Genomic DNA, 25,883 nt, shown 5'->3' with positions numbered 1-25,883 from the left:
AAGAATAAACAACACGAACCCACCAAAAACAAGGGGTGATCACAGGTGCTCCGGAAGGGTAAGCAGATTCTGCTCCACATATGGCATCCGTCATGAACTTCTCCTCGTCAAATGATATGTTTTTGTGGGATAATCTGAGTGCTCATTCATTACAGATTCTTTTTTACAAGGCACTGCTAATAGCAAGATCAACATACAAAGACGATTTTATTTGAAGCTATGTCCGCATGAACAACAACATTTATCGCAAAGAGATGAGGGACATCTTACAGCTTCCTTGTCTTTTCTCGTTTAGCTCATGCTCCGTAGTAGTTCCCAATGGAATTCTTTTTTTTTTAAAGTTATTGTTCAAATTCATATGTTGGGGTTCTCTAAATTTAGGACCATGATATATCACCTTTCGGAGATGTTTGTGTTGAATTATGTTTAGATCTCCTATTATTACATAGCCAAAGGGGCTGTAATTATAAGGTGATTGGCAACAGTAACATGTTTTTAGGGTTTTTAGGTTTTAGAAATTGATCTAAATCAGGTCCTGCAATGCTTGTTTATACTTTAGGTGTAACGATACAATAGGCATTGCTTTTTTGAATCAAGGTTTTTAGTTGCGCTTCAGTGTTTCTGTTGTTTCGTTGTTTTCCTATTTAAGTTGACGTGTATCCCTCAGTTTTAGTTTCTAACCCGGATTAGTTTTCTCACAATCGATTAATGACTTTCAAACAGCGGTATGCTACTGTTGCCTTTTTTTTTTTAAACAAAATCTGTGGCATGGCCATTTACGGTTCCCTGGCCTTAAATATCATTATTTCATACCTGTCAACCTGTGATGATGGAAATGCAGGTCATGACCTGCATTGAAGAATTAAATCTCAGGTCATAACGCGTACGAACTTTTTCGAACAGAATTTCAGTATTGAGGGTACATTTTCTTAAAATGTAAATCAAAGATACCAAAACATCAATGCATGTTCACTTGGCTAAGTCATTTTAAATTCTATTAATTAATATTTTATTGCACATTTAATGATTTTTTTTTATAAATTTGAGTAACAGTCTTTTAAGTTGTTTGCTTTTTTGAGATTATGAAACATGATAATTTATTATTCAAATGTAATTTTAAAAGTTTTTTTTTTTTTTTTTTTTTTTTTTTTTTTTTTATCTTTATTCAATTCTTCAACATATATATACAACAGATATATTACATATTACACAAAAATATCACAAGGCAATGTTTTTAAGTATAATCACATGTATAATCAGCACAATAATTAGAAATTAAATGTTATGACACCTTCGGTTTCTTGTACCAGAATATTATTCTTTAAAAAGACATTTCTCATACATCTTGCATCACACAAATATTCACACAGGTAAGTTATATTATGTTTTACAGTGTATTTAAATAGTATAACAAGATCAACATTACTGTTACAATTTTTTTGTTAAGTAAATTCCTTCTTCTGCAGATACAATATCTCGCTACAGATAACATGAAATTGACAAAACTTACATTTACGCCTTTGATAGATCCAAATTAACCAAACATAAATACCTCTTCATACACTAAATTATCAATTTTGTCAGAATCAACATTATCAAATAAAACTGACAACTTTTGTTGCATAAACAGATGAAATTCTACTAATTCAGAACGTAATAAAAATAAATGAGTGATATTTTATACTTCCTTTTCACATACATCACAGACATTGTATTTTATAAGTTTCATAATTTTAAAAGGTTTGACATCAGTTGCCAAGAAGCTTTTAAGCAGACAACAAATGGAAGTTTTTAACGACCTTGACTGGCTAAAGCAGACCGAAAGGAAATTAGACTATGATAAAATATAGTAATACAGTTAAAGGACGTGTAAATGTAAAATATAATTTTTAACTATTTTTTTTAAAGTTGTATAAAGGTATAAAAATAATGATAAGTTATTTTTCAATATGTATTTGGATTTTCTAACTTGATTATTAAATCTTTTTCACCCATAAAACGTAAATATAAGGAATAATTTTGAATGGTGACAAATAAGGGGAAGTAAATCTTGGTTGAAATATTTTTGTAAATCAATAGTGCAATTTATTTACGACCTAAAGCTAAGGTAATTGGTGTTAATTAACAGCGTGTTTGACACAAAAGCTGTCAAGTGAAGCCATGCACTTAATAGGTCACTTAATTTGATAGTTTACATAGCTACATGAACTTTCTGTTCATGGAAGAATTACGAATTTGCCGGTATTTCAATTGAATATTACTTATATGAACTCAATCTGAAGGCTAAAAAATACGGGTGAAATCGGGTCATTTTCGGAATTCCCGGGTTATTTCAATGACCCGGTGGGTGATCCGGGTGATCCCTCAGAATTGTGAAAATCTCGGGTCACAAACGCAGAATACGGGTCAGTTGACAACTATGTTATTTCATGATTGAAAAACAAGATTCAGATTAAATTTTTCTATCTCAGAAAATCAGCAATGAGACAATCAAATAATTCACATATCTGGCTATGTCTAATACGGTATGAATATGACGGGATATCAGCACAGGCACTTGTTAGAATGTTTTTCCTATATACCTTTTTTCTGAGACAGGATCATCCTGTTAATATCAATCCAAATAGATGGGACATTTCTGACCAATATATTTTTAATACATTCAAGATTGATTTCGATTTATTACCAATTTATAATACATAGAGAAAAGGATCACATTCAATCAACATAACCATACATAAAACTTAAAATAGCATTTGTTTGATTTTCGTATATTTATGATATCTTGACATGTTGAATTACTGATCCAGTATTTCACAAGAGACATAGTGTATTATATGTATCTGAAGAAAATGTGCATGAATAATTGTGCAAATGTAATTGTTTAAATGAATTATAAAGATATCTCCGTATACATGTAAAAATGTATTTCCATAAATGACCACATTCACCGTTAAGACATTTATTATGTAATGAAACACATTAGTTGTCAATGGGTCAATGTCAACATTTACAATGCAAAGGTTTTATTAGTTGTAGTTTCCGATCGACATATATTTAACCGCAAGTTTTCATAGTGTTTTGGATCGTGAATACTAGAACAAAGGACTAGATTTAAGTACTGCATCCTTATTGCTTTCATACGACTGTTTATAGACAATGGGTGCTAACTCATATCTTTTTCAGCCACGATTAACTTTGTATAAAAGGAACGAGATGCTAATACACAAACCACAAGCTAATCCATACCATCTTGAATTGCCAAAAATCTAGCGGTAATGTATTTATATATATGTTTTCATGATATTGATAAAATATGTTTTCATGATATTGATAAAAAAAAAATGTCACAATTTTTTTTTAGATTGTTTGATAAGACAACTCAATTCTTTTTAAAACATTTGTCCAACTTTATATTAGTCTATACTTATACTAGGTTCTTCAAATATTTCTGAAATTACAAAGTGTAATTAATTCAGGTGATGCTAAATAAGACTGTCTTTTTCGCATTCAGATTCCTACGAAAATGATGAATTTGATTGTTGTCGCTGCCCTCTTGGCCTGTACATCTGCTACATTCTACAAAGGTAAGTTAAACGATTATGCGTTGTCAATATCGTAAGTAATTGATTTCAAGGAAGAAAAATAAATATTGGTGAATTATTTTGTACAAAAACATGCATTAAAGAGTAGAAAATGCCTCTATGCCGATTTGATTTAACTATAATTCTTATTAGTAGAAACAAACAATGCTATGAACACAAAAATTAAGCAATTAAGGTCATATCAAATTTAGTTATTATGTGCACAAGGATGAAAGGTTTTCTTTATTTGTGGTCAATTTGCCATTAATATAAATAATCTAAAAGTATACATTTTAAAATAAAGACAACCGTAGTGTACCGCTAATCGGTACTCATAAATCGATTGAGAGAAAACAAATCCGGATTACTTAACAAAATTCGAGGCAAACGGATCATATACATAAGAGGAAAACAAGGGAACAACAAAAAACAATGGAAAAATTTGAAAATATCTTTACACTTTCCTAGAAAACCAAATGTGATTCTGCAAAACCTTCTGCTGTTTCAGACAACATTTACACTATGTTTATATTGGAAGTTTTACATATTCTGTAAAATTCAGCGTTAAAGGACATCTGAGTTATTTTGAGGTATTCAAAATTTGTTCACATATTTAAGAATAAGCCCCTGTACTTTATTTAAGAACCTCACAGTTCATACAGTAACTATACACGTTCGCCCTTTTTGTTTAAGCTTGTTTCATGTATCATGATACTAGTACCCAAAATTGGTTTATAATTTGTTTCGACATGTGTTGCATTGTAATAATAAATTTATAACGTATACTTCAAATTGTAGGAAATTTTGGACCGCAGTCTAGGTATCAGAGATTCGAAGGGTATGGACCAATGAACTCCAACTTTGGCATGATGGGATATGGAAACCAGTACGACATGTTCAATGGTGGATATCTAAATGGCGGCGTTGGTGGATTTCAGAACCGCGGGTTAAATAGTGGATATCAGAAAGGTGGAATCGGAGGATATTTCAAAGGTGGAATGGGAGGACAATTTAATGGTGGAAATATCGGATATCAAAAAGGTGGAATGGAAGGACAATTTAATGGCGGAAATGTTGGATATCAAAAAGGTGGAATTGGCGGACAAATCAATGGAGGAACTGGTGGATATTTGAAAGACATGATGGATTCTGGGTTATATCCATCGGGATTTGAAGGATGGAACAGTTTTGGTTCTGGTTTAGGAATGGGGATGCAAGGTTTAGGAGGTTATCCACAATTTGGAAACAACGGTTTCGGGAAAATGGGAGGTTCTTTTGGTACCAAAGGATTAAAAAAAGGTTTGTAATTATTCATCATTAATTTTCCATTTATTTCCTTTTATTTCATAATTGAAATAAAACAGGTTTTTTTGTTCTTTATGATTTACATAAGTTGTGACCAGAACGATTATTTAGTCTGTTAATTTCCAAAAATGGTAAGATTCTTCTTCCTGTCAAAATATGTTAGTGCTTTCCTTAAAACATTGAATAATATAATCAAAATATTTAATGAAAGGCCCAATAATTGAAAAGGATTATACTGATGTATACTCAAAATAGTTATCAAATTAAGGTATTAACAACCAGGCTTATAATTTAATACGCCACACGTGCCATTCATCTACATAAGACTCACCAGTGACGCTCCGATCAAAATAGTTTGAAAGCCACATAAGTATAAAGTTGAATAGTATTTATAACCCAAAATTCCCAAAAAGTTTGCAAAAAACGGCTAAGGTTATCGATGGCTGGGATAAAGACAACCCTTAGTATTCCGAATAATTAAAACTTACATTGTTACTTTTGCAGAACAGTTACATAGAGTTCACACGCACACTTAATTATCATTTTTCATATTTTGTAGGAGGCTATTAGACGAAACCAAGAATGCATGAAGACACATCAAAGTTGAAGAAAACCAATTGTACGATACCATACTAATTTATTCGTGTTTATTTTTTTTATAATAAATGTACCAATCTGTTTTTAGACTTTAGAGCTTCACATCGTTATTGTTAGTTCTCATGTTACTATATCTTGTTGCTGAATACCTCACATACAGAAAAAGTGCGAACAAAAACTAAACAAAATTAGCAAAGGATAATTTCAGACTTTGGCATTGTCGTTATTAAAAACAAAAAAAATCTGTTAATTTTTACATGAAAAGAAATGTGATTGTATATGTCAATGAGACAGTGACACAATGACATACAAAAAAAAACATAGATGCGGCCATCATTAATAGAGTCTATATATGTCTAGCTCTAAATCGTTAATCTTGAAAATTGGAAAAATAAATTTCGATAGAAAAATCTGTCATTAACATCGTTGATTCAATAAAAGACCTAATAAATAATAAAATATAACTAAAAAAAATTAACTACTATGTTCACATAAAAGCTGTAGGTTTTGCTAGCCACAAAACCAGGTTCAACCCACCATCTTCTTAAAATGTCCTGTGTCAAGTCATGATAATGACAGTTGTTATCTTATAGTTCGTTTCTGTGTGTGTTGCATTGTCTTTTGTTTTTGTTGCACTTCAGTGTTTCTGTTGTTTTGCTGTTTTCCTCTCATAGTTGATGTGTTTCCCTCGGTTTTAGTTTGTAACACGGATTTATTTTCTCTCAATCTATTTATGTCTTTCGAACAGCGGTATACTACCGTTGCCTTTTTTTATATACTACTGTTGACGATTCTCCCTTTAGAGCGAGTATCATGTGATTGTCTTAAGGTCTCAATTTAAAAGTTTTAAGTGTTGTTTGTTAATCTATGCACATTTACATTGTTCAGAATGGAATGATTTTTACTGTCAATAAGTTATTGCCAACCGATTGTATTGCATTTAAAAATATTTAAGTTTCGGCTTGGACCATAACAAAATTATACTATAGGCATTATTTTGTGAATCTAGTGCCAAAAATATAATATACACATAATTGGTTTACTTACACTTTACATACTTACTTTCGTACTATAAAACAGCAATGTTTAATTGTGTTATTTACGTACAAATGGTGTTTTGCCTACAAATAATTTTGAAAACCAAATGCAATAAGAAATATATGATATAGTTGTTAGGTATAATTACAAAGCTTTTCTTAATCAGAATTTCCCTGAGCATAGGCATGCAACGAAAACTTCTAAATTGAACACTCAATTTAACTCTTTTTAAATGATGCAAAAATGATTAAAACCTTGATGTATAATTCACAAATGTTAAAGGATTGTATCACGTTGTTTATTGAATTTGAAGTATGCTTCATTACATATTATAAAACCCTATCAAATATTAGCTAATTGCTCATATTCATTGGTGAACATCCATTCTACAGCAGTTATAAGGACCCAATTCTCTGGAGAACACGAAGCAAGATTTATATAAAAATTGATAATGTAATGAGACACTACACACTCCCAAAATGTATTGTATAAAATAAAGGTTACTGATGAAAAATTCATAGAAACAATATCATTGGACACATACATGTATATAAAAAAAGTAAAATCACAAAAAAATAACGCCTACGAAAATTCAACACTGAAAGTCCCCAATCAAATGACAAAATCAAAAGCTCAAACATAAAAAAAAGTATTGCATAAAATAAAGGTTACTGATGAAAAATTCATAGAAACAATATCATTTGACACCTACATGTATATAAAAAAAAGTAAAATCACAAAAAAATAACGCCTACGAAAATTCAACACGGAAAGTCCCCAAACAAATGGCAAAAATCAAAAGCTGAAACACATCAAACGAATGGATACCAATTGTCATATTCGAAAATGTATTATTCGATAGTTTCATAATTCATTATTTTGATTTTGCTTTCTTAAGTAAATGATATTTTTATTCCCTTTGTATTCCAGTCACCCCTTGAGTCATTACAAACATTGGTTGAGGCTGGAAATAAGTCAAATAAGATAATCTGTTATTTCTTTCTTGTGGTGAAATTGAAAACACACAATACCTTTTTTTAAGGGTTAAAAGTTCGATAATAGTTGCGAATACATTTTATAGTAACAAGAACAGATCTGCCATTAACAATAAGTGCTAATATCAAAGATCAGACACTATAAGTCTTCTACTAAATCTAATATTTAAAAAATAAAGTAATACCAATAATGTTACCATCATAAATATATATTGAAAATCTGATAAGCTGAATTAACATTGCAAGCCTAAAGAAATGTTGTAAAAATTATGAGATGCACAAGTATCGTTACGATGTTACAATATTGAGCCCGGTGTTTATGTTTAAAGAACATTTATAAATTATTTTAAAATAGTATATAAAACAGAATAATAAAGAAATAAATGTAAGAACAGATTAAGCAATTATTGTCCATTGTAAAGATAATCTGCTAAAGTCCATAATAGATAAAGGAAATAAAGACAGTAGTATACAGCTGTTCAAAACTCATAAATCCATGGACAAAAAACAAAATCGGGGTAACAAACCAAAACCGAGCGAAACGCATTAAATATAAGAGGAGAACAACGACACAACACCGAAACGCAACACACACAGAAACGGACCAAGCATCAGACAAAACACCACGAGATTAACAAATATAACATGAAAACCAAATACATGAATTTGGGATAGACAAGTACCGTGCCACGTCTTATCTCAATATGTCAAAAATAAGAGGAAACACAAACGACTCAACGTTAAAATGCAACACACAGAGAATCGAACAATAATATAACAATGACCATCTTCCTGACTTGGTACAGGACACTTTTAAAGGGGAATAAAAGTGGTGGGTTGAACCTAGTTTCATAGCATGCCAAACCTCGCACTTTAATGGCAAAGTTAAATATAACATTGAAATGACAACATAATATAATATTACAGGACTACAATACAAATAAAAAGGAAAACATACGTTTTCAACGAAAAGATAATTGTGTGGGAATAGTTGAGCTAAGAAAAACAATTAAAACATATAATGATTAAAAAGTCAGAAAAATGAGACAGTAACCCAACGACATAGAAAAAGCACATCTTAAGGGCAATTTACATTATTTACCAATGCAAAGAGTCAACCTCAAAATAGTTTCGAATCGATAAAAGTTGCGAAAACATTTTATAGTAACAAGCACAGTTCTGCCATCAACACTCAGTTTTCTAAATAACCCTAAACATTAAGATATGGTGTTCGTATGTTGAGGTTCCTCACTTGGAACAGGCACTTGACAATGGAGCAGGTTTGAAAACTAATAGTTTTATATCTCATGCTTCCTTTCAGATATATAAAGCTAATCTCTTGTTAGTCGATGAGTACTATGATTCATATTATATAATTTCATGTTTTTTCTGTCTTTCAACATTTACTGAAAATTGTTATTAAAATGTTTTAATAATTCATAAGCCAAGCTTATAAATTATTAAAACATTTTAATAATTACGATATCAGTCGTTGTTAGCTAATTAGAAAAAAAGTAGAATTACAAAAATACTGAACTCCGAGGAAAATTCAAAACGGAAAGTCCCTAATCAAATGGCAAAATCAAAAACTCAAACACATCAAATAGAATGCGCAATTGTTTTGCTGTTTATTGTCTGACTATAAAAAGGATTTATTCTGTAGTTTCCACAAAGTTATTCCTGCACTGTGTACTTCAAGCGTAAAGGTTTGAATCTGTTTATCAAGGTAATGATATTACATTTGTACTTTATTTTGTAGTTGTTTTAGTAACTATTTTTTAATTCATCTTACTGAGTAACTTCTTTTTATTATTATTTTGCAAACAACTGTATCATTTTCGTTTTCAGATGCAATTATTCGGGCGGCAGAAAATAATAGTGTACTTATTGGGACTTATGTGCACATGTGTGTATGGTTTTATAAGTGTAGACTTTTCCAGATTAGGTCGACGTTCAGGTCAGTCGCATACAATTTCTAGACTTATCTTTTAGGCATAATGGGTCGGGTATATTTTGGTGTGGTTTTTTAAACATATTTGTATGACACATTGTTTTTACACAGCTCACTACAATAAAGTAAATTACTTACTTTCTTATACCTACGTGAATCACAGGAACTCGGTTAGCAGATTACAATTTCGTAAATCGATGGTTTTAATTTTATTTTAGTATTTCCTGTCTATTAGTATTACTTTATTCACGTATTTGACGTTTACAACACTATTTCTTTGTTTTCTACTAATGAAAAATCCTTTTTTCAGTATACGGATATGGATAGTGAACTACACATTGGTAGAAAACAAAGACTAAAAATTAAAACCATCGATTTACAAAATTTTAATCTGCCGAGTCCCTGTGGTGTAACCGAACACATCCGATTATTTTGGGAATTAATCTTTTTTTCTTCTGGTTTAAAAAAATCGGATATTCTGTATATTCAATGTATGGACTCATTAATTTTTACTTATTGTACGAAAATCTCTTTTTTCATCAACATATTGTCTCAATAACTTTAATGACTTTTTGACTTTTTTCTTATTCATTTCCCTAGTACATCATTATCATATACTAGTATTTGACACTTTCTTAACAACTTTCATAACATTTTATCAGTAATAAGATTCTCACTGCCTCGAGTAAAATTACCTTTATATTATATTTTTCTTTTTTCCATGACTGTCATCATAAAAGTTTTACTCACCATGCATTGATTTTTCTTTCTTCCCCTTAAGCATTCTCATGTATGTTCCTCAAGAAAACTCCGAAAGAAAGAAGTACATTTGGCATATTTTATTACGTTTTTTTTTACTAATTTAAGTTTGTCCTTAATTAAACCGAGAATTTATTTTTTTTAAATATGGACGAGGTCTTATTCTTCACAAAACACAGATTTATATAGAAATGTTACCAATTGATAGTTAAGTGAAAGCACACATATATGTATATTAGCATGATATAAAGTAATATTACGACAATAAAGCACATTTTAACACAGTATAACATTTTCAATTAGAGATTTCCTAAAAGAATATAAACTTTGATCTATCAGTAATTCTTTCAAAGGTGGAAATGTTGGATATCAGAAAGGTGGAATGGGCGGACAAGTCAATGACGGAAATGCTGAATATCTTAAAGAAATGATGGATTCTGGATTTGATCCATCTGGATTTGAAGGATTGAACAATCATGGCGCTGGTTTTGAAATGAGGGTGCAAGATTTAGGAGGTAATCCAAAATTTGGAAACAACAGATATCAAAAGGTTAGTTATATTTCGCCATTATTCACATGTTGATCATCAACTAAAAAATACTGTTAGTCAAATAGATAGTACATACAATTTATAAGTTATTTTTATCAAGCCTGTATACGGACCCATAGCGCTACTTCAATCCGTCCGCGGCGTTATCATTTAGGGTTAGTCTGTGGTTAATTGGTTTATTTAGAAATCAATACTTTTGTCAACTTGAAACTTGAGCAGATGTGCAGAGCATAATTATTAATTTTTTTGATGAATATCTATGTCATGTTGTTGCAGTTATCATATAGATTCAAGCAAGCTTAGATTACAGTTTACAATTTGTTCAAAACTTTATGGAATTCTATGAATTTTAATAAAACAAAATGTGATTAAGAAATAACATTACATCTGAATAAAATTTTTAAAAGTATATTTTTATTGTTTTGGGGTAATTTTTAAAACAATGGATTATGATAAAATACAAAAGTTTTACCGAGTCTATCTTATTCCTAATTCTTCTTTTTTGTAAATTTTAGAAATTTAAATCTGCTTAATGAAACACGAGAAAGGATGAAGAGAAACCGGGCTGACGACAACAGAGGATTTTAGAAAAACTGTTTATTCTATATAATAAATATTTTGCTCTCATTTAAAACATTAGTTTAAATATTTGTATACAAAGTAAATGATTTCACAATTTTCGCAGATCCACACGAAAGACTAAATGCCAGGACTCCATTAAAAAGTCGAAAACAATGAGCAGAGAATAAAAAAAAATCACATCCAGTTTATAAATAGGGAAAAAGTCAATGTTTTCATGCATTACCACCCACCCCCTTTTCCGTATATTCAAATAAAAAAAAACATTACAATGACATTATATAAATAAAAAGGTCTAAGTAAGTTCCATAGTAAGATAATATTCTAAACGATGTCTTCCCTTTTTATGAGAATAGCAAAGTCTATGTTTTGCAATGAGTAATCGAAAAATTCCTTTTGATCAAAATAGTATTGGAGGTGCAAAATGCCATTCGATAACGCTTATGTTTAAAAGTGTAAAATAAAATCTAGTCTCAGTGTAAGGGAGAGTTGCGAACAAATTTCGACGGACGGTAGATCGAAAGAACAAACACACTGACTATTATATACAACGACCACTGGACACAGTCGCTTCAGAAAGCAGAGTATTATACAAAAGTTGAAAAGGGTGCATATATTTTATCAGTGGCCGCTGTTGATAAACTAGAAATTGAAAGCACACATGCTATGTTTACAAAATTGCATGATAGATATGGCTTTTGTATTTACAGATATTTGATTTGTTGATTAATAATACTGACACATGACATACATTGCCGAACTGTTAATAGTCTCACGGTAAAAAAGGCAACAGTAGTATACCCGCTGTTCGAAAGTCATAAATCGATTGAGAGAAAATAAAATTAGGGTTACAAATTAAAACCTAAGGAAACACATCAACAGCATACTCAAGGATATACCATCTTGGTTCTTATAATTTGATCGTGTGTTAAAGAAAAACCAAAAAAATCAATACATAAAAAGCTGCAAATGATATGTTTTGAACCGATAGAAATTAGTTGAAGGTAGAAACCAGTTTGTGATTTAACATCTTGGACAAGAGGCAAAAATAAAACACTGGGCCATTGATATGAGGTTACTTGAAAAGACAACGTAAACAGAATTATACCTTAAAATCAAATGTCAAGACAAAAAGTTTGTGATAACTACAATTTGTAGAATATAGATATATATTGATGCGGTAATATTTATAAATTCGTTGTTTACAAAACCATTTAATTTTTGAAATACTTAGGTTTTTCTGCCTAAGGAATAGATTACCTTAGCTGTATTTGGCAAAACTTTTAGGAATGTTGGTCCTCAATGGTCTTCAACTTCGTACTTTTTAGGCAGTTAAGCTGCCTTATGCGAGCAACCTAGATTTGTGTTGTACCCAAAAAATGCTGAAATATGTGCCATTGTTATTATCTAGCTGGATATTATGTTATTTATAACTAATTGGACAGTTTTCTCATACTTGTAATTCTGGATTACAAAACATATGACCAGAAAAACCTTAAAAGATCGTCCAATCACCCAAAAGTTTTGAAGTTGCACATAGGAAGTAGAGCACATTAGAAATCCTTATGTAGTTTATTGTCCCCCGATCTTTTGACTAAGCTGTCGCAGAACAAATTTATGAAATATTAAATCGCCGAAAATCTATAAAGACAAGTAGTTAGATTTCCCAAATGGCAAAAGTCGTAGGAATATTGTTTGTCATCAATACGTAGTCAACTACGTCAGTAGTCTATTACTTAATGCTGTTGGCGGCAATTTTGAATTATAGAAGACGAAATTTTCGTATCTTTTTAATTTAGATCCGAGTCCAAGGGTTCAAATTAGCACAGGTCCGACGCCCGACATGCCCGATGGACCTACCACTCAAAAGAAAATTAAATAAAAAATAATTTTGCAAACCTTTTTACCAAAGTCTCCAAATAAACGATCTCTAAACTTATTTTTAATATTATTATTCACGACAGCGATGTTCATTTTGTTCAACCGCTGTCTTTTTACAGAAAATCGCCGACAAATAATGTGAAAATACGAGTCAAATCGATCTGACTGGCAAAAACAACATTGATGCCGTAGACAATTATAATATCGGATCCGATACCGGAAGCGAGTAAGAGTAATTCTGGGTTTTGGCGATCAACTAATAAAAAATCAAGACAGGTGAAAAAATCTATGCATGGTAAACAAGTATAAAATCTAGAATTGAAAACCAAAGATTAATGTAAAAGAAAGAAAAAGCAGAAACTATTTTGTACAGAAACTCAAATTTAAATTTTCTTTATCAGTGATAAATGTTTGTAATGCAAGTAAGATGCTTTTAAAGTGTAAAAATAGATCTGCAATTTCAATGGGTATTTTTTTCTCAATTTTGAGAAGTCAGTTAAAATAGTTGGAAGTTTTTAACATTATTTTCACAAATTCATATGATATATAGGTGACTCCTTTGGGCCACCCTTAACCCCTCCTGTTTGATAACTTTGAAACGGATGAGATCCCAACCCCCAAACCATATACATTCATGTATGGGACTATATAACTAATCAAATGAAATATAGGGGAAGTCAATAGGGTCATCCCACCCCCTCTTGTTTTAGTACTTGGAAACAGTCGAGATTCCCGACCCTAAACCATATTTTTTCATGTATGGGACAATATAACTAATCAAATGAAATATAAGGGGAGTCCATAGGGTCACCCGCCCCTCCTGCTTGGGAAATTTGAAACGGTCGAGATCCCTACCTCTAATTCATATATATTCATGTATGGGACAATGCAATAGATCAAATGAAATATAGGGAGAGTTCCTGGGGGTCAACCCACCCCTCCTGTTTGAGAACTTGGAAACGGTCGAGATCCCCACCCTTAAACCATATATATTCATGTATAGGCCAATATAACAAATCAAATGAATTATAGGGGGGAGTTCCTAGGTTTACTGTACACCCCCCTGTTGGAGAACTTGGAAACAGTCGAGATCCTCATGTATGGGACTATATAACAAATCAAATGAAATACAGCGAGAGTCCCTACGGTTACCTCACTCCTTCTGTTTGAGAACTTTGAAAACAGGTGAGACCCTCACCTCTTAATTAAATGAAATACTGTGGATTCATTTATTTTCGTGGGTACCAATTTTCGTGGATAGAGGAAAACTTGCATATTCGTGGATATTTAAATTCGTGGTTCTGACAAAGTTCACATGCATTCCTTTAGAAAATTTGCACTTCGTTGAACATTTAAATTCGTTGTTTTCCTTTACCCACGAAATCCACGAAAATTGGCATCCAACGAATATTAATCAATCCACAGTATAGGGGAAGTCCCTGCAGTCACCCCACCCCTCCTGTTTGAGAACTTGGAAACAGTCGAGATCCCCACCTTTAAATTAAACCATATATGTTCATGTATTGGACAAAAGAATTATCAAATAAAATATAAAGAGAGTCCTTAGCGTAACCCTACCCCCTCCTGTTTGACAAATTTGAAACAGATGAGATCTCCACCCCTCAACCAAATATATTCATGTATTGGACAATATAACAAATCAAATGAAATATAGGGGAAGTTACTAGGGTCACCCCACCTCCTCCTGTTTGAAAACTTGATAACGGTCGAGATCCTTACCCCTAAACCATATATGAACATGTATGGGACAATATAAAAAATCAAATGAAACATAGGGGTAGTCCCTAGGGTCACCCACCACCTCTTGTGTGTGTTTTGAGAACTTGTAAAAGATTGAGATACCAACTCCTAGAGTTGAATGACATACAAGGTCAATCTCATAGGCATCGCATATGCATATGCATATCATTTCGCTTGACTTAACCAATGTGTACCAGACATTGGCCAATAATTATGGGAGCTTTGTTTGGGAGACTTCGTAACAGCATTATGTTACAATTATTTCTTGTTTATAATGACATTTTATTTATCGAAAAAAATGAGTAGGTTTAAAGAATTTACCTTGATTACTAAGTATATTTTGAATTATTTCTGGTATATGGCTCATTTTAAAGAAACATATCTTTCAAGCCAAAGAATTTTTGACCAACTGTTTGTTAATTACCTGTCATTTCATTCCAAACTTAGACATCATGGACTTGGGGTGAAGGTGGGGGTCATTTACATTGACTATGAGCAGGTCAGTCAGACATCACCTTTGATCGTTGTAGTTGTAAACATTTGTCTGATTTGTGTATCTTAACTTTTGTACTGTAGATCACAAACTCAGTTTGTTTTCTTTCCAGGAAAGCAAGTCCATTCATACTTTTACAAGCTCGTACTGAAGTCAACTCGAACTACTAACAGTCAACTAATACCAACGTTAACTATCAACTAGAAGAACTGCTGCACAATCATTGCGAACTTGTACCACTGCAGACTCATGACCATGAAAAAATTATACTTGATATATGGGTTGTTTTTGAAAAACTTGATAACATATGCCTTCATTAAATGGACATCAATGTACAATATATGAATTTAAATGTTTGTTCTTTTAAATCTTAAAATAAAATTGAAGCAACATTGCCACAGTTTTCATGATTATGTTTGCCTCAATCTAATTAAAATCAAATCCTTTAATTGCTCCTGTTCTGATATGTCGCGCATCAAGGCTTGATGCGCGAAATATCAGAACAGGAGCATTTAAAGGATTTAATTTTAATTAGATTGATGTTTGCCTTGGTTTTTGGCAAACTGCCTACAGCGCTTACAGTGCTTTGATTTTGGTTTCGAGCGTCACTGATGAGTCTTTTGTAGAAAAAATGTGCGTCTGGCGTAAATACAAAATCCAATCCTGGAATATATGATGAGTTTATTTACAACCACTGGGTCGATGCCACTGCTGGTTGAGTTTTACTTCCCCGAAGGTATCACCAGCTCAGAAGTCAGCACTACTGTGCTGACATGAATTATCATTGATATTTGATTTTTTGAAATACTAAGGCTTTTCTACCTCAAGAACAGTTTACCTTAGCTGTATTATAGAAACTTTTAGGAATTTTGGTCCTTAATGATCTTCAACTTTGTACTTTTTTGGCCTTTTTACCTTTTTAGGTTTCGAACGTCTTTTGTAGACGAAACGCGCGTCTGGCGTCAATACAAAATTTAATCCTGGTATCTATGATGGGTTTATATAGGCAATGACTGCATGCGTCCTTTTAGCACCTCATTTGGAAATGCTTTTCAATCAAAATATTATATTTAGGGACATAGGAATCATTTATAAAAGAACAGTAAAGACAACAGTAGTATACCACTGTTTGTAAGTCATTTATTGTATAGAGAAAAAAAATCGGTTACAAACTAAAACTGAGGGAAAGACATAAACTATAAGAGGAAAGTAATGAAACAACAGAAACACTGAAGTGCAACAAAAAACCAAACGACAATACATAAAGGCAACAGTAGTATACCGCTGTTCAAAACTCATAAATCCATGCACAAAAAACAAAATCGGGATAACAAACCAAAACCGAGGGAAACGCATTAAATATAAGAGGAGAACAACGACACAACACCGAAACGCAACACACACAGAAACGGACCAAGCATCAGACAAAACACCGCAAATACACACACAGAAACGAACTATAAAAGAGGGAGGAAAGAGACCAGAGGGACAGTCAATCTCATAAATCGAAAATAAACTGACAACGCCATGCCTAAAATGAAAAAGACAAACAGACAAACAATAGTACACATGACACAACATAAAAAACGAAAGAATAAGCAACACGAACCCCACCAAAAACTAAGGGTGGTCGCAGGTGCTCCGGAAGGGTAAGAAGATCCTGCTCCACATGTGGCACCCGTAGTGTTGCTTATGTGATAACAAATTTGGTAAATAGTCTTATTCGGTTGGTTACATTCATGAAAGGGAAGGGAATTGTAGTAACGACGTAAGGAACATATCCGATATCATTTGTGAATCGGTTATTCCATAACGGTCAACCAACTCGTGATGGCGTCCGTAATATTTACGAAGGGATGATTTCAACTTCACCATTTGGAACTCTTGGTTTAATAGCTTCCTTGTGAACAGCAACCCTCTATCAAGAAAATCATGATAGGAAATGCAAGCACGGGAATATCGTATCCATTGGGACATATAGACGTCGTATGCAGGTTCTGTTGGAATGTTGCTACTTAGAAATTGAAAACTCACAATTCGAAAGATGAACTCATCTTTTTGTCGTAAAGTTTTGTTTTCAACCGGCCTTCATTGTCAATTTCTAGATGTAAGTCAAGATATGAGGCCGAATATATAAGATAACAACATTTTCTTGACTTGGTACAGGACATTTTAAGAAAAATGGTGAGTTGAACCTGGTTTTGTGGCTAGCCAAACATCGAGCTTTTTTGGCAATATTAAATATAACACTAGAATGACAGGACTACATATAAATGGAAGACCATTTAGGACAGAAATACACAAATAAACAATACAATAGATTATTTCGACATTCTAATAGTTATCAAAGGGACCAGGCTTATAATTTAATATGCCAGACGCGTATTTCGTTTACAAAAGATTCATCAATGACGCTCTGGTCAAAATGATGAAGAAAGCCAAACAAAGTTGATGACCAAAGATTCCTCAAAGTTGTGCCAAATAAGGCTTAAGTGAGCTGTCTAATATATGAACATCCTTAGTATTTAGATAAGTTCATACTTTTGCAAACAGTAAATTTATAAAAATGACCATATATAGATATACATGTCAATACCGAAGTAGTGACTAACCACAGAATAAAAACGAACACGAAAAACAACCTAGGTCAACCCTCAAACAGTACAAAGGAACCACGCATTGTCTTTCATTCGTCTTTCTAATGAACACCATACTAAGTATAACACAGCAAAAACAAGGAAATAAGTGTAGTTATTCGAAAAACAAACACAAACATTACGGATTTTAGAATTAAGGGAGGGGACTTCAACATAGAATAACAGAAGAATTTATTCCCTCCCAAATATTCTGTGTACAAAATAAGTGCTCAAAACACAAACTTCTGATTTGTGGTATAAAAATAAAAGCATTAGCTGACTATGCGGTATGGGCTTTGCTCATTGTTGAAGGCCATACGGCGACCTGTAGTTGTTAATGTCTGTTTCATTTTGGTCTCTTGTGGACAGTTGTCTCATTGATAATCATACCACTTTTTTTTTTACATTATAGTACTAAATGCTAGATTTTGTGCACACATTCTATACTCCAAATACTGAATAAAGTTTGATAACCGTAGGCCTAATACATTGCTGATCCTGAGTACGATAAATAGCATACCTGTGTAAGTCTTACACAGAAAAATACGAAAATAAGTGTTATCATAATAAAGCTAAAAAAAAAATATGTTGATTAGAAAAATAGGAGAGGACCCAAAAAAAATGTTTAGTCCGAAATACATGTGGAAATAATTGCATCAGATTACACCAAGATCCATTAACTTTTCAAATCCTGTACATATAATTTGCTTGGCCTGTCAGAATTAATCCTTTTGTTTTGTTTTCTTGTATATTCAACCTACATGTACGTGCATTCAGATAAACCCATGTGAAAGAAACTGATCAATTTATTTGGTTGGTGTAGACAACTAAATACATGGCAGGTCTATTTGTACACTATTTATACACTGACAGGCATCCACTTTTAATTTTTCTTTTCATCAGAAATATTTGTGTACTTTATCTTCTTTTGAAAATTATTCCTAAAAAAATGCTGTATCGGGTTGGTTATGGTTGTCATTAGTTGCTATCTTATTGGAGTATACTCATTTATGTTCGAAAACCAAATCCAATAATTTGCTTGGTTAATTATTGAGTCAAAGAACGATAAATCGTACTCAATATTTTGATGGAAGAACAATTATCTGCCTTATTGAACATGGTTTGTTTTCTACTGTGTCCTAATATTATGATGGGATATGGCCTGGAAGATGTGGACCCAAAGGACTTTTTGGGAATTTATTCGTACAAACTGGCAAATAAAAACGTAAAAACTTTCAAAATAGTTTTAAGTGAAGGCCATAGACCAACTAAGATCTGTAGACGATGATTTCAGATTCTCTATTTGATGTTTCTATGGTTTGTTTTTCTGGATCCAACGCTTCTTAAATTCGTCACTAGAATGAAGTTATAAATTTATTTTCAAATGTTTTCTGCGTATTTACAATTAATTTACTGGAATATGTTGAAAACTTACCATTTGGACTTTTGGAAATTTTCATTTGCCGTGACTGGTGTCAGAACTCCGTTCTTAATTAAATAATGTGTCCACTTATTATAAACACTTCAACGAAACCTCTCGTCTTCCAAATCGGAAGATATTGACATGTCGATTTTTACATATACATGTATACCTATCATGATGATACGATACAGCATAAACATAGGACTTTATTTATTTCAAAAAGCGACGTTTGTAAAGCGTCAGTTGGTGGCCGCAATTTTAATGATGAGTTAAAAAAAATCAACGTTGGAGCTGAGTAACACTTGTAGACATAGTTCAAATCTCTGTTTCGGCCTTTAAGGGCATACGATACAGTTACAGGGGAGGTAATGACGTTGCTAACGTAAAATGTTATTTTCGCGACGTCAAACTATGACATATCGGGAAAAGATGCATTTTTCGACTGATTTTTATCATTCAAACTGATTTAATTTGAAAACGAGTTCATGGACCCCTTTTTTTCAAAACAGCAATTTGTTTCATTTTGCATTCAGCAGTTGATATAGACAAAACCTCAATTGTATTTGATCTGTTAATTCATGTTTTGTATTATATGTCTGTCTCACAAGGCGTCGTCTTACTTAAGTTTCATTTTTGTAACTTATCAACCAGCATTAAGTGCTCAAACTTGTTGCAATAATGCAGATCCTGACACATACAGGTTAACTGTATTTTATCTAGAATTACTATTATTGGTTATCAAAAGAACCAGGATTATATTTTTTTACGCCAGACTTGCGATTCGTTTTCATTAGACTCATCAGTGACTCTCATATCAAAATAGTTATAAAGCTAAATAAGTACAACGTAGAAGTGCATTGAGGACACAACCAACACCCCCACCCACCCCCAAAAAATGTTCCAAATACGGCTAAGGTAAAAAAGGGACGAAAGATATCAAAGGGACAGTCAAACTCATAACTCGAAAATAAACTGATAACGCCATGGCTAAAAAGACAAACAGACAGACAATAGTACACTCGTCACAACATAAATACTAAAGAATAAACAACACGAACCCCACCAAAAACCAGGGGTGATCTCAGGTGCTCCGGAAGGGTAAGCAAATCCTGCTCCACATGTGGCACTCGTCGTGTTGCTTATGTGATAAAAAATCTTGTAAATAGTCTAATTCGGTAGGTCACATTCATGATAGAGAAGGGGATTGTAATTACGACGTTAGGAACATATCCGATATCATTTGTGAATCGGTTATTCCACAACGGTCAAACAACTCGTGATGGCGTACGTAAAATTTACGAAGGGATAATTTCAACTTCACCATTTGGAACTCTTGGTTTAATAGCTTCCTTGTGAGCAGCAACCCTCTATAATCTATGCCTTGGATAAAAAATCCTTAGTTTTTTGAAAAAATCATAGGTTTGTTAACAGGAAATAATGGTCACATATCTGCCTGCCAGAAGTCACTTGACCATAATTCAATTTTATTGTTTATTTAACATTGTTACTTAGTGTAATGCGGGTACCAAGTCAGGAATATGACAGTTCTTGTCCATTCGTTTTTGATGTGTTTTGACATTTGATTTTGCCATGTGATTATAGACTGTCCGATTAGATTTTCCTCTGCGATCAGTATTTTTGTGATTTTACTTTTAGTGTTATTCGGCCAGTTTCCACTCATTTTATAGTATCATCAAGTAACTACTTTTGGTCTACATAATCGTAATATTTAGTACATCGCTGACCAACAAAGAACCATTGACCTATATTCCAATTTCTTGTTTCACTGATTCACATAAAGTTTCGACATTGATTATTTTTTAAGTCCGAATTTATAAGATCAGTTGTTAATTGAAAATCCATTGTTAGTTTGATACATTTAATTTGACTCATATATTTTGTACACATTTGCATTCGCGCAGATCAGGTTTGTTTTTTCAGTTTGTTCAAATTTGTAAATGTATGATACAAATGTGACAATCAAAATTAACATTTTGAAGAAAAACAAAGGAAAAATACGAAAAGGCGGACAATAGTCATAAATAGATAGAAATTTTTTAGTTATTTTTTGCTTAAAACAAAGAAAAATTTGCAGGTTCACATTTTGAGTTTGATGTACATTCAGTACTGGTATATATTAACACAGTGGGAGGGATATATTCACTCAATATAACCAACACAAATGTTAATAGTAACGATAGTGTTGAGAAATATAGTAATTTGTGTATACAACATTTCCGGTTGATATATTTAATAACTACTATCTAATAAAAACAAGAACAAAGATAATTGTCAAAATGCAATTATTCAAATAAAAATGAAGAATTGTCCGTTCTAAAGGTTTCCCTCAATATATGACCAAGTCGTTGTTTTAAATGCTGTGAAGACATTTATGTTGTAATTAAACACATAAGGTGTCAATGTCACAAGAAACAGTTCGTAGGGTTTATTACGTTTTATGTTTCCGACCACCATATACTTAACCACAATTTCCCGTACCTTTATAGTTTTAGACTGCTAGAACAAAAGACCATATTTAATTGCTGCATCCTTATAATTTGTTTCTGACAATCGAATTATAAATAATGGGTTCTAATGCATTAATACATCGGCTGCGATTGAACGTATATAAAAGAAGCAAGATTCTACCGGACAAATCACAAGTGAATCCAGACCCCTCTTAAATTGTCAAATATCTAAGGTAAGTAATTTCCAATGTTTTCAATTTGTATGATAAAACATTTATTGCATCCATTTTTTCTTCTTTTATTGCTTGAAAACATTTTTTAATGTTTTGTCAGGCTATAGATTAATATTCAATAATCTGCATTTTTTTTAAAATTTAGAATTGCATTTTTTTAAAGTTATGCTTAAACCGAATATATGACCATCCTATATAGCTACTCATTTTCGAATTTTAGATACAGACGAAAATGTTGAGTTCGGTTGTAGTCACTACCCTCTTTGCCTGTGTCTCTGCTACATTCTACAAAGGTAAATTAAAAACTAAATGGTTTGTCAAAATCATAATTTCAGCAAAGGTATTGATTTGTGGGTTAAAATATTTCATATTTGAAGTACATACAGTAAATATTCCTCGATTGCAAACGAGAATGATATAACTGTTTGCTTTATATCGAGATGGAGTATTACACTTTATCAGGAGTACAAAATGATCAGAAAATGGCAATCAGTTGTTATATTCTTGTTTTGTTAAAATCTGAGACAATTTAAGCAGTAAAAAGAGGTTGTGCCTATTTCTCCTACCTCTGTGTCAATCACATTTAAATGCAAAAACTTGTCGAAACATAATAAAAATTCAAATATTAAAAAGTTTTTAAAATATACTTACTTTGTTCTAAATCCTTTTATCGCATTCCTTAAAAACAAAATATATTCAGCGCTACATATTGCTGTGTTAAACAATCATGAAACAACTTTGAATATTACAAATACACATGTTTTCTTTATAAGATGTACATATTCATAGTTTTGACAAAAAAATTTTTTTTTTTATAGGTAACAACTACAATGTGCCAATATATACCACAGTTGAAAGTAATAACTTGTGATTGAACTCCTGTAATCAATTGTACTGTGATATTTTTTGGTAGAAAAAGAAAGAATTGTTTTAAATGATGTGGACAAAAATCTAACATACTAACCGTACTTTCCATTGAAAACTTTTCAAGCCTGACTGATTCATGTACACCTGATGTTCGTATGATTAGTGCTTGAGGTTTCGATGCTGTCACCTACCCTCTCCCTTAACGAACGTTTGGTGTGTGGATTTTTTCGTGCATCCTGATTCCCCATAAAATAAAACAAAGTAGTTTTAAAATATGAAATTTTTCAGATAAATACTTTAAAACACTTAAAATTGTAGGAAGTTTTGAACCTCAGTCTGGATACCAGAGATTTGTAGGGTATGGACCAATGAACTCAAACTTTGGCATGATGGGATATGGAAATCAGAACGACATGTTCAATGATGGATATCTCAATGTTGGAGTTGGTGGATTTCAGAACCGCGGATTAATGGGTGGATATCAGAAAGGTGGACTCGGAGGATATTTCAAAGGTGGAATGGGAGGACAATTTAATGGTGGAAATATTGGACATTATAAAGGAATAATGGATTTTGGATTTGAAGGATGGAACAATCATGACGATGGTTTCGGAATGGGGAATCAAGATTTCGGAAGTTACCCGATATTTTTAAACAACGGACTTGGAAATATGGGAGGTGCATATGGTATCAAAGGATTTAAGACAGGTTTGTTATTCCTCATTATTTACTTCTTTTAAATTCTTAAGGGTCTAAATCAGTTTTTTTTCTTAATATAGGATTTCGCTGTATTTTTAATGAATGAACTTATACTTGATAGAAAAATAAAATAAAAAAATGGGGTCACCGTCCATTTACGCTCACAATCTAAATTCGAAAGAAGCATACATTTTTGTAAACGTACTTATTTTCGGTTGAACTGATAAGAGAAATAGAGGTAATATCGAAATAAAAAAAAGAACTAAATTACAGAAATCGTTGAAAAATCACAATAGTCAAGTTTACGTACAGCTTATTTGAAAATAATAATGAAAAAAATATAGGCCACCCTTGATTTAAAAAAAGATATTTCAATTTTAATACCAAAAAAATGGCAATTTTGCACTCAAAGGAGATAATTTGGAGCTTTTTCAATGATACATATATTTCAAAAGTCATCTGGGGCAAAAACAAATTGATTTGTTTGAATGATTTTTGTACTTTAAGATAAAGTAACAACTAATACAGTAATAAATAAAATTGTACTGAAATAAATATGTTTAATTTTTTTCTGAGCCTCCTTAAAAAATCATACACACATAGACATTTTTTTTGTTATTTTGTCTGGCAAGTAGAACGAAACATAGCGATACTCAATTCCGTCGGCATCTTCATCATATAGGGTAAGTCTGGAGTTTAAGTTTTTTTTAAGACATCAATAAATCCTTTTATGAAACTTGAACAGAAGCCTTTTCATCACCAACATACCGTTTTTAGCATAATTATGATATTAGGGATTATTCTTATTTTCTGATGAATATCTAACTAGTTGTTTCAGTTATCATCTAGATACAATATGGAGTTAAAGTTTTTAAAAATTTTAAACTTAATAAAACTCTCTGAAATTTTGAAAGAAAATTTGTGATTTAGAAATAACATTACATGTGAATCAAAATTTTTGATTATATTTTTATCGTTTTTGAGTAATTTTTAAAGTAATAGCCTATGATGAAAACAGTATATAAAATTCTTAAAACAGTTATATAGAATTCATCATATTGTTTATTCTTCTTTTCGTGAATTGTAGGAAGCTATTAGGTGAAACACTAATAAGGATGGCACAACGAGGCTGAAGACAACAGAAGATTTTAGAAAACACTCAATTGTTTATGTTTATTTTTTATAATAAAATTTTTTGATCCCCCAAAAAATAATTGTAAATAAGGTAACTATTTTCACAAATTCTGCAGATCCACGTGAAAGAATAAATGTTACTCTTCCACTATAAATAGACTATGTTCAGAGATTTATATATTCTTTTATAAAATCCCGACGCCAAATATGAGAATATTTATATTTTTACCAAAAGACAAAGGGACACTCGCACTGATTATACCATACAATGATTCCTTGCAACCGTCCAATAAGCATAGTAGTAAAATGTCAAAGAGGGCGAAAGATACCAAAAGGAAGTCAAACTCATCCAAAATGAATTGTCAACGCAATTACTAAAAAATAAAAAGACAAACAGACAAATTACAATATACAAGACACAACATAGAAAACTAAAGACCAAACAGCACGAACCGTACCAAAAACTTGGGTTAATCTCTGCTGCTCTGGAAGGGTAAGCATATCTTACTCCACATGTGACACCCAAATTTTACGAAGGTTGAAAAGGGTTCATATATATTATCAGTGGCCGCTGTTGATAAACAAGCAATCGATAACAAACAAGTAGCACATGTTATTTTAGTATAGTTGGGTAAGACATAGAAAAAAAACCACAAAAATAATTAGAAGAAGAAATTTTATTCTCCCAATTATTTGGAGTTCAACACTTTTGCTCAAAGCACAAAATACTGACTTACGGTCGTGAAGATTTGGAAAACGATAGTCGTACTCCGACTCAAAATTCGGAACAAATCAAAATGCTTGATTTTGTGTTTCGAGCAAACTTTTTTTATTGAGTAAAGTTTTATACCCGTAGTACCTGTAAATTAATTGGTTAATTCCCCAGTCCTAGTACGATAAAAAGTATACGTGTGTAGAAACTTATCTCTG

General features: G+C 31.9%; 3 protein-coding genes across 3 annotated transcripts; all 3 read left to right on the top strand.

Annotated features, from left to right (window-relative positions):
* The first annotated feature begins 3,107 nt into the window (after window positions 1-3,107).
* Window positions 3,108-5,568, top strand: LOC134711584 (acanthoscurrin-1-like). The gene is made up of 4 exons (XM_063572272.1): window positions 3,108-3,275; window positions 3,515-3,587; window positions 4,383-4,883; window positions 5,449-5,568. The coding sequence occupies exons 2-4, from the start codon at window positions 3,527-3,529 to the stop codon at window positions 5,457-5,459; spliced, it is 573 nt and encodes a 190-aa protein (XP_063428342.1). The 5' UTR covers window positions 3,108-3,275; window positions 3,515-3,526; the 3' UTR covers window positions 5,460-5,568.
* A 3,543-nt stretch (window positions 5,569-9,111) lies between these two features.
* LOC134709465 (uncharacterized) lies at window positions 9,112-11,413 on the top strand. Its single transcript, XM_063569622.1, has 4 exons — window positions 9,112-9,245; window positions 9,368-9,476; window positions 10,583-10,779; window positions 11,295-11,413. The coding sequence occupies exons 2-4, from the start codon at window positions 9,368-9,370 to the stop codon at window positions 11,310-11,312; spliced, it is 324 nt and encodes a 107-aa protein (XP_063425692.1). The 5' UTR covers window positions 9,112-9,245; the 3' UTR covers window positions 11,313-11,413.
* A 10,736-nt stretch (window positions 11,414-22,149) lies between these two features.
* On the top strand, window positions 22,150-25,110 carry LOC134709463 (eggshell protein-like). Its single transcript, XM_063569621.1, has 4 exons — window positions 22,150-22,253; window positions 22,474-22,546; window positions 23,439-23,828; window positions 24,907-25,110. The coding sequence occupies exons 2-4, from the start codon at window positions 22,486-22,488 to the stop codon at window positions 24,915-24,917; spliced, it is 462 nt and encodes a 153-aa protein (XP_063425691.1). The 5' UTR covers window positions 22,150-22,253; window positions 22,474-22,485; the 3' UTR covers window positions 24,918-25,110.
* The last annotated feature ends 773 nt before the right edge of the window (window positions 25,111-25,883 follow it).

Source organism: Mytilus trossulus, chromosome 3, assembly GCF_036588685.1.
Source record: "Mytilus trossulus isolate FHL-02 chromosome 3, PNRI_Mtr1.1.1.hap1, whole genome shotgun sequence".
In the NCBI taxonomy this organism is placed as follows: domain Eukaryota; kingdom Metazoa; phylum Mollusca; class Bivalvia; order Mytilida; family Mytilidae; genus Mytilus; species Mytilus trossulus.
Note: the sequence above shows the minus strand (reverse complement) of the source record. Positions and strands in the feature narration are given on the sequence as shown.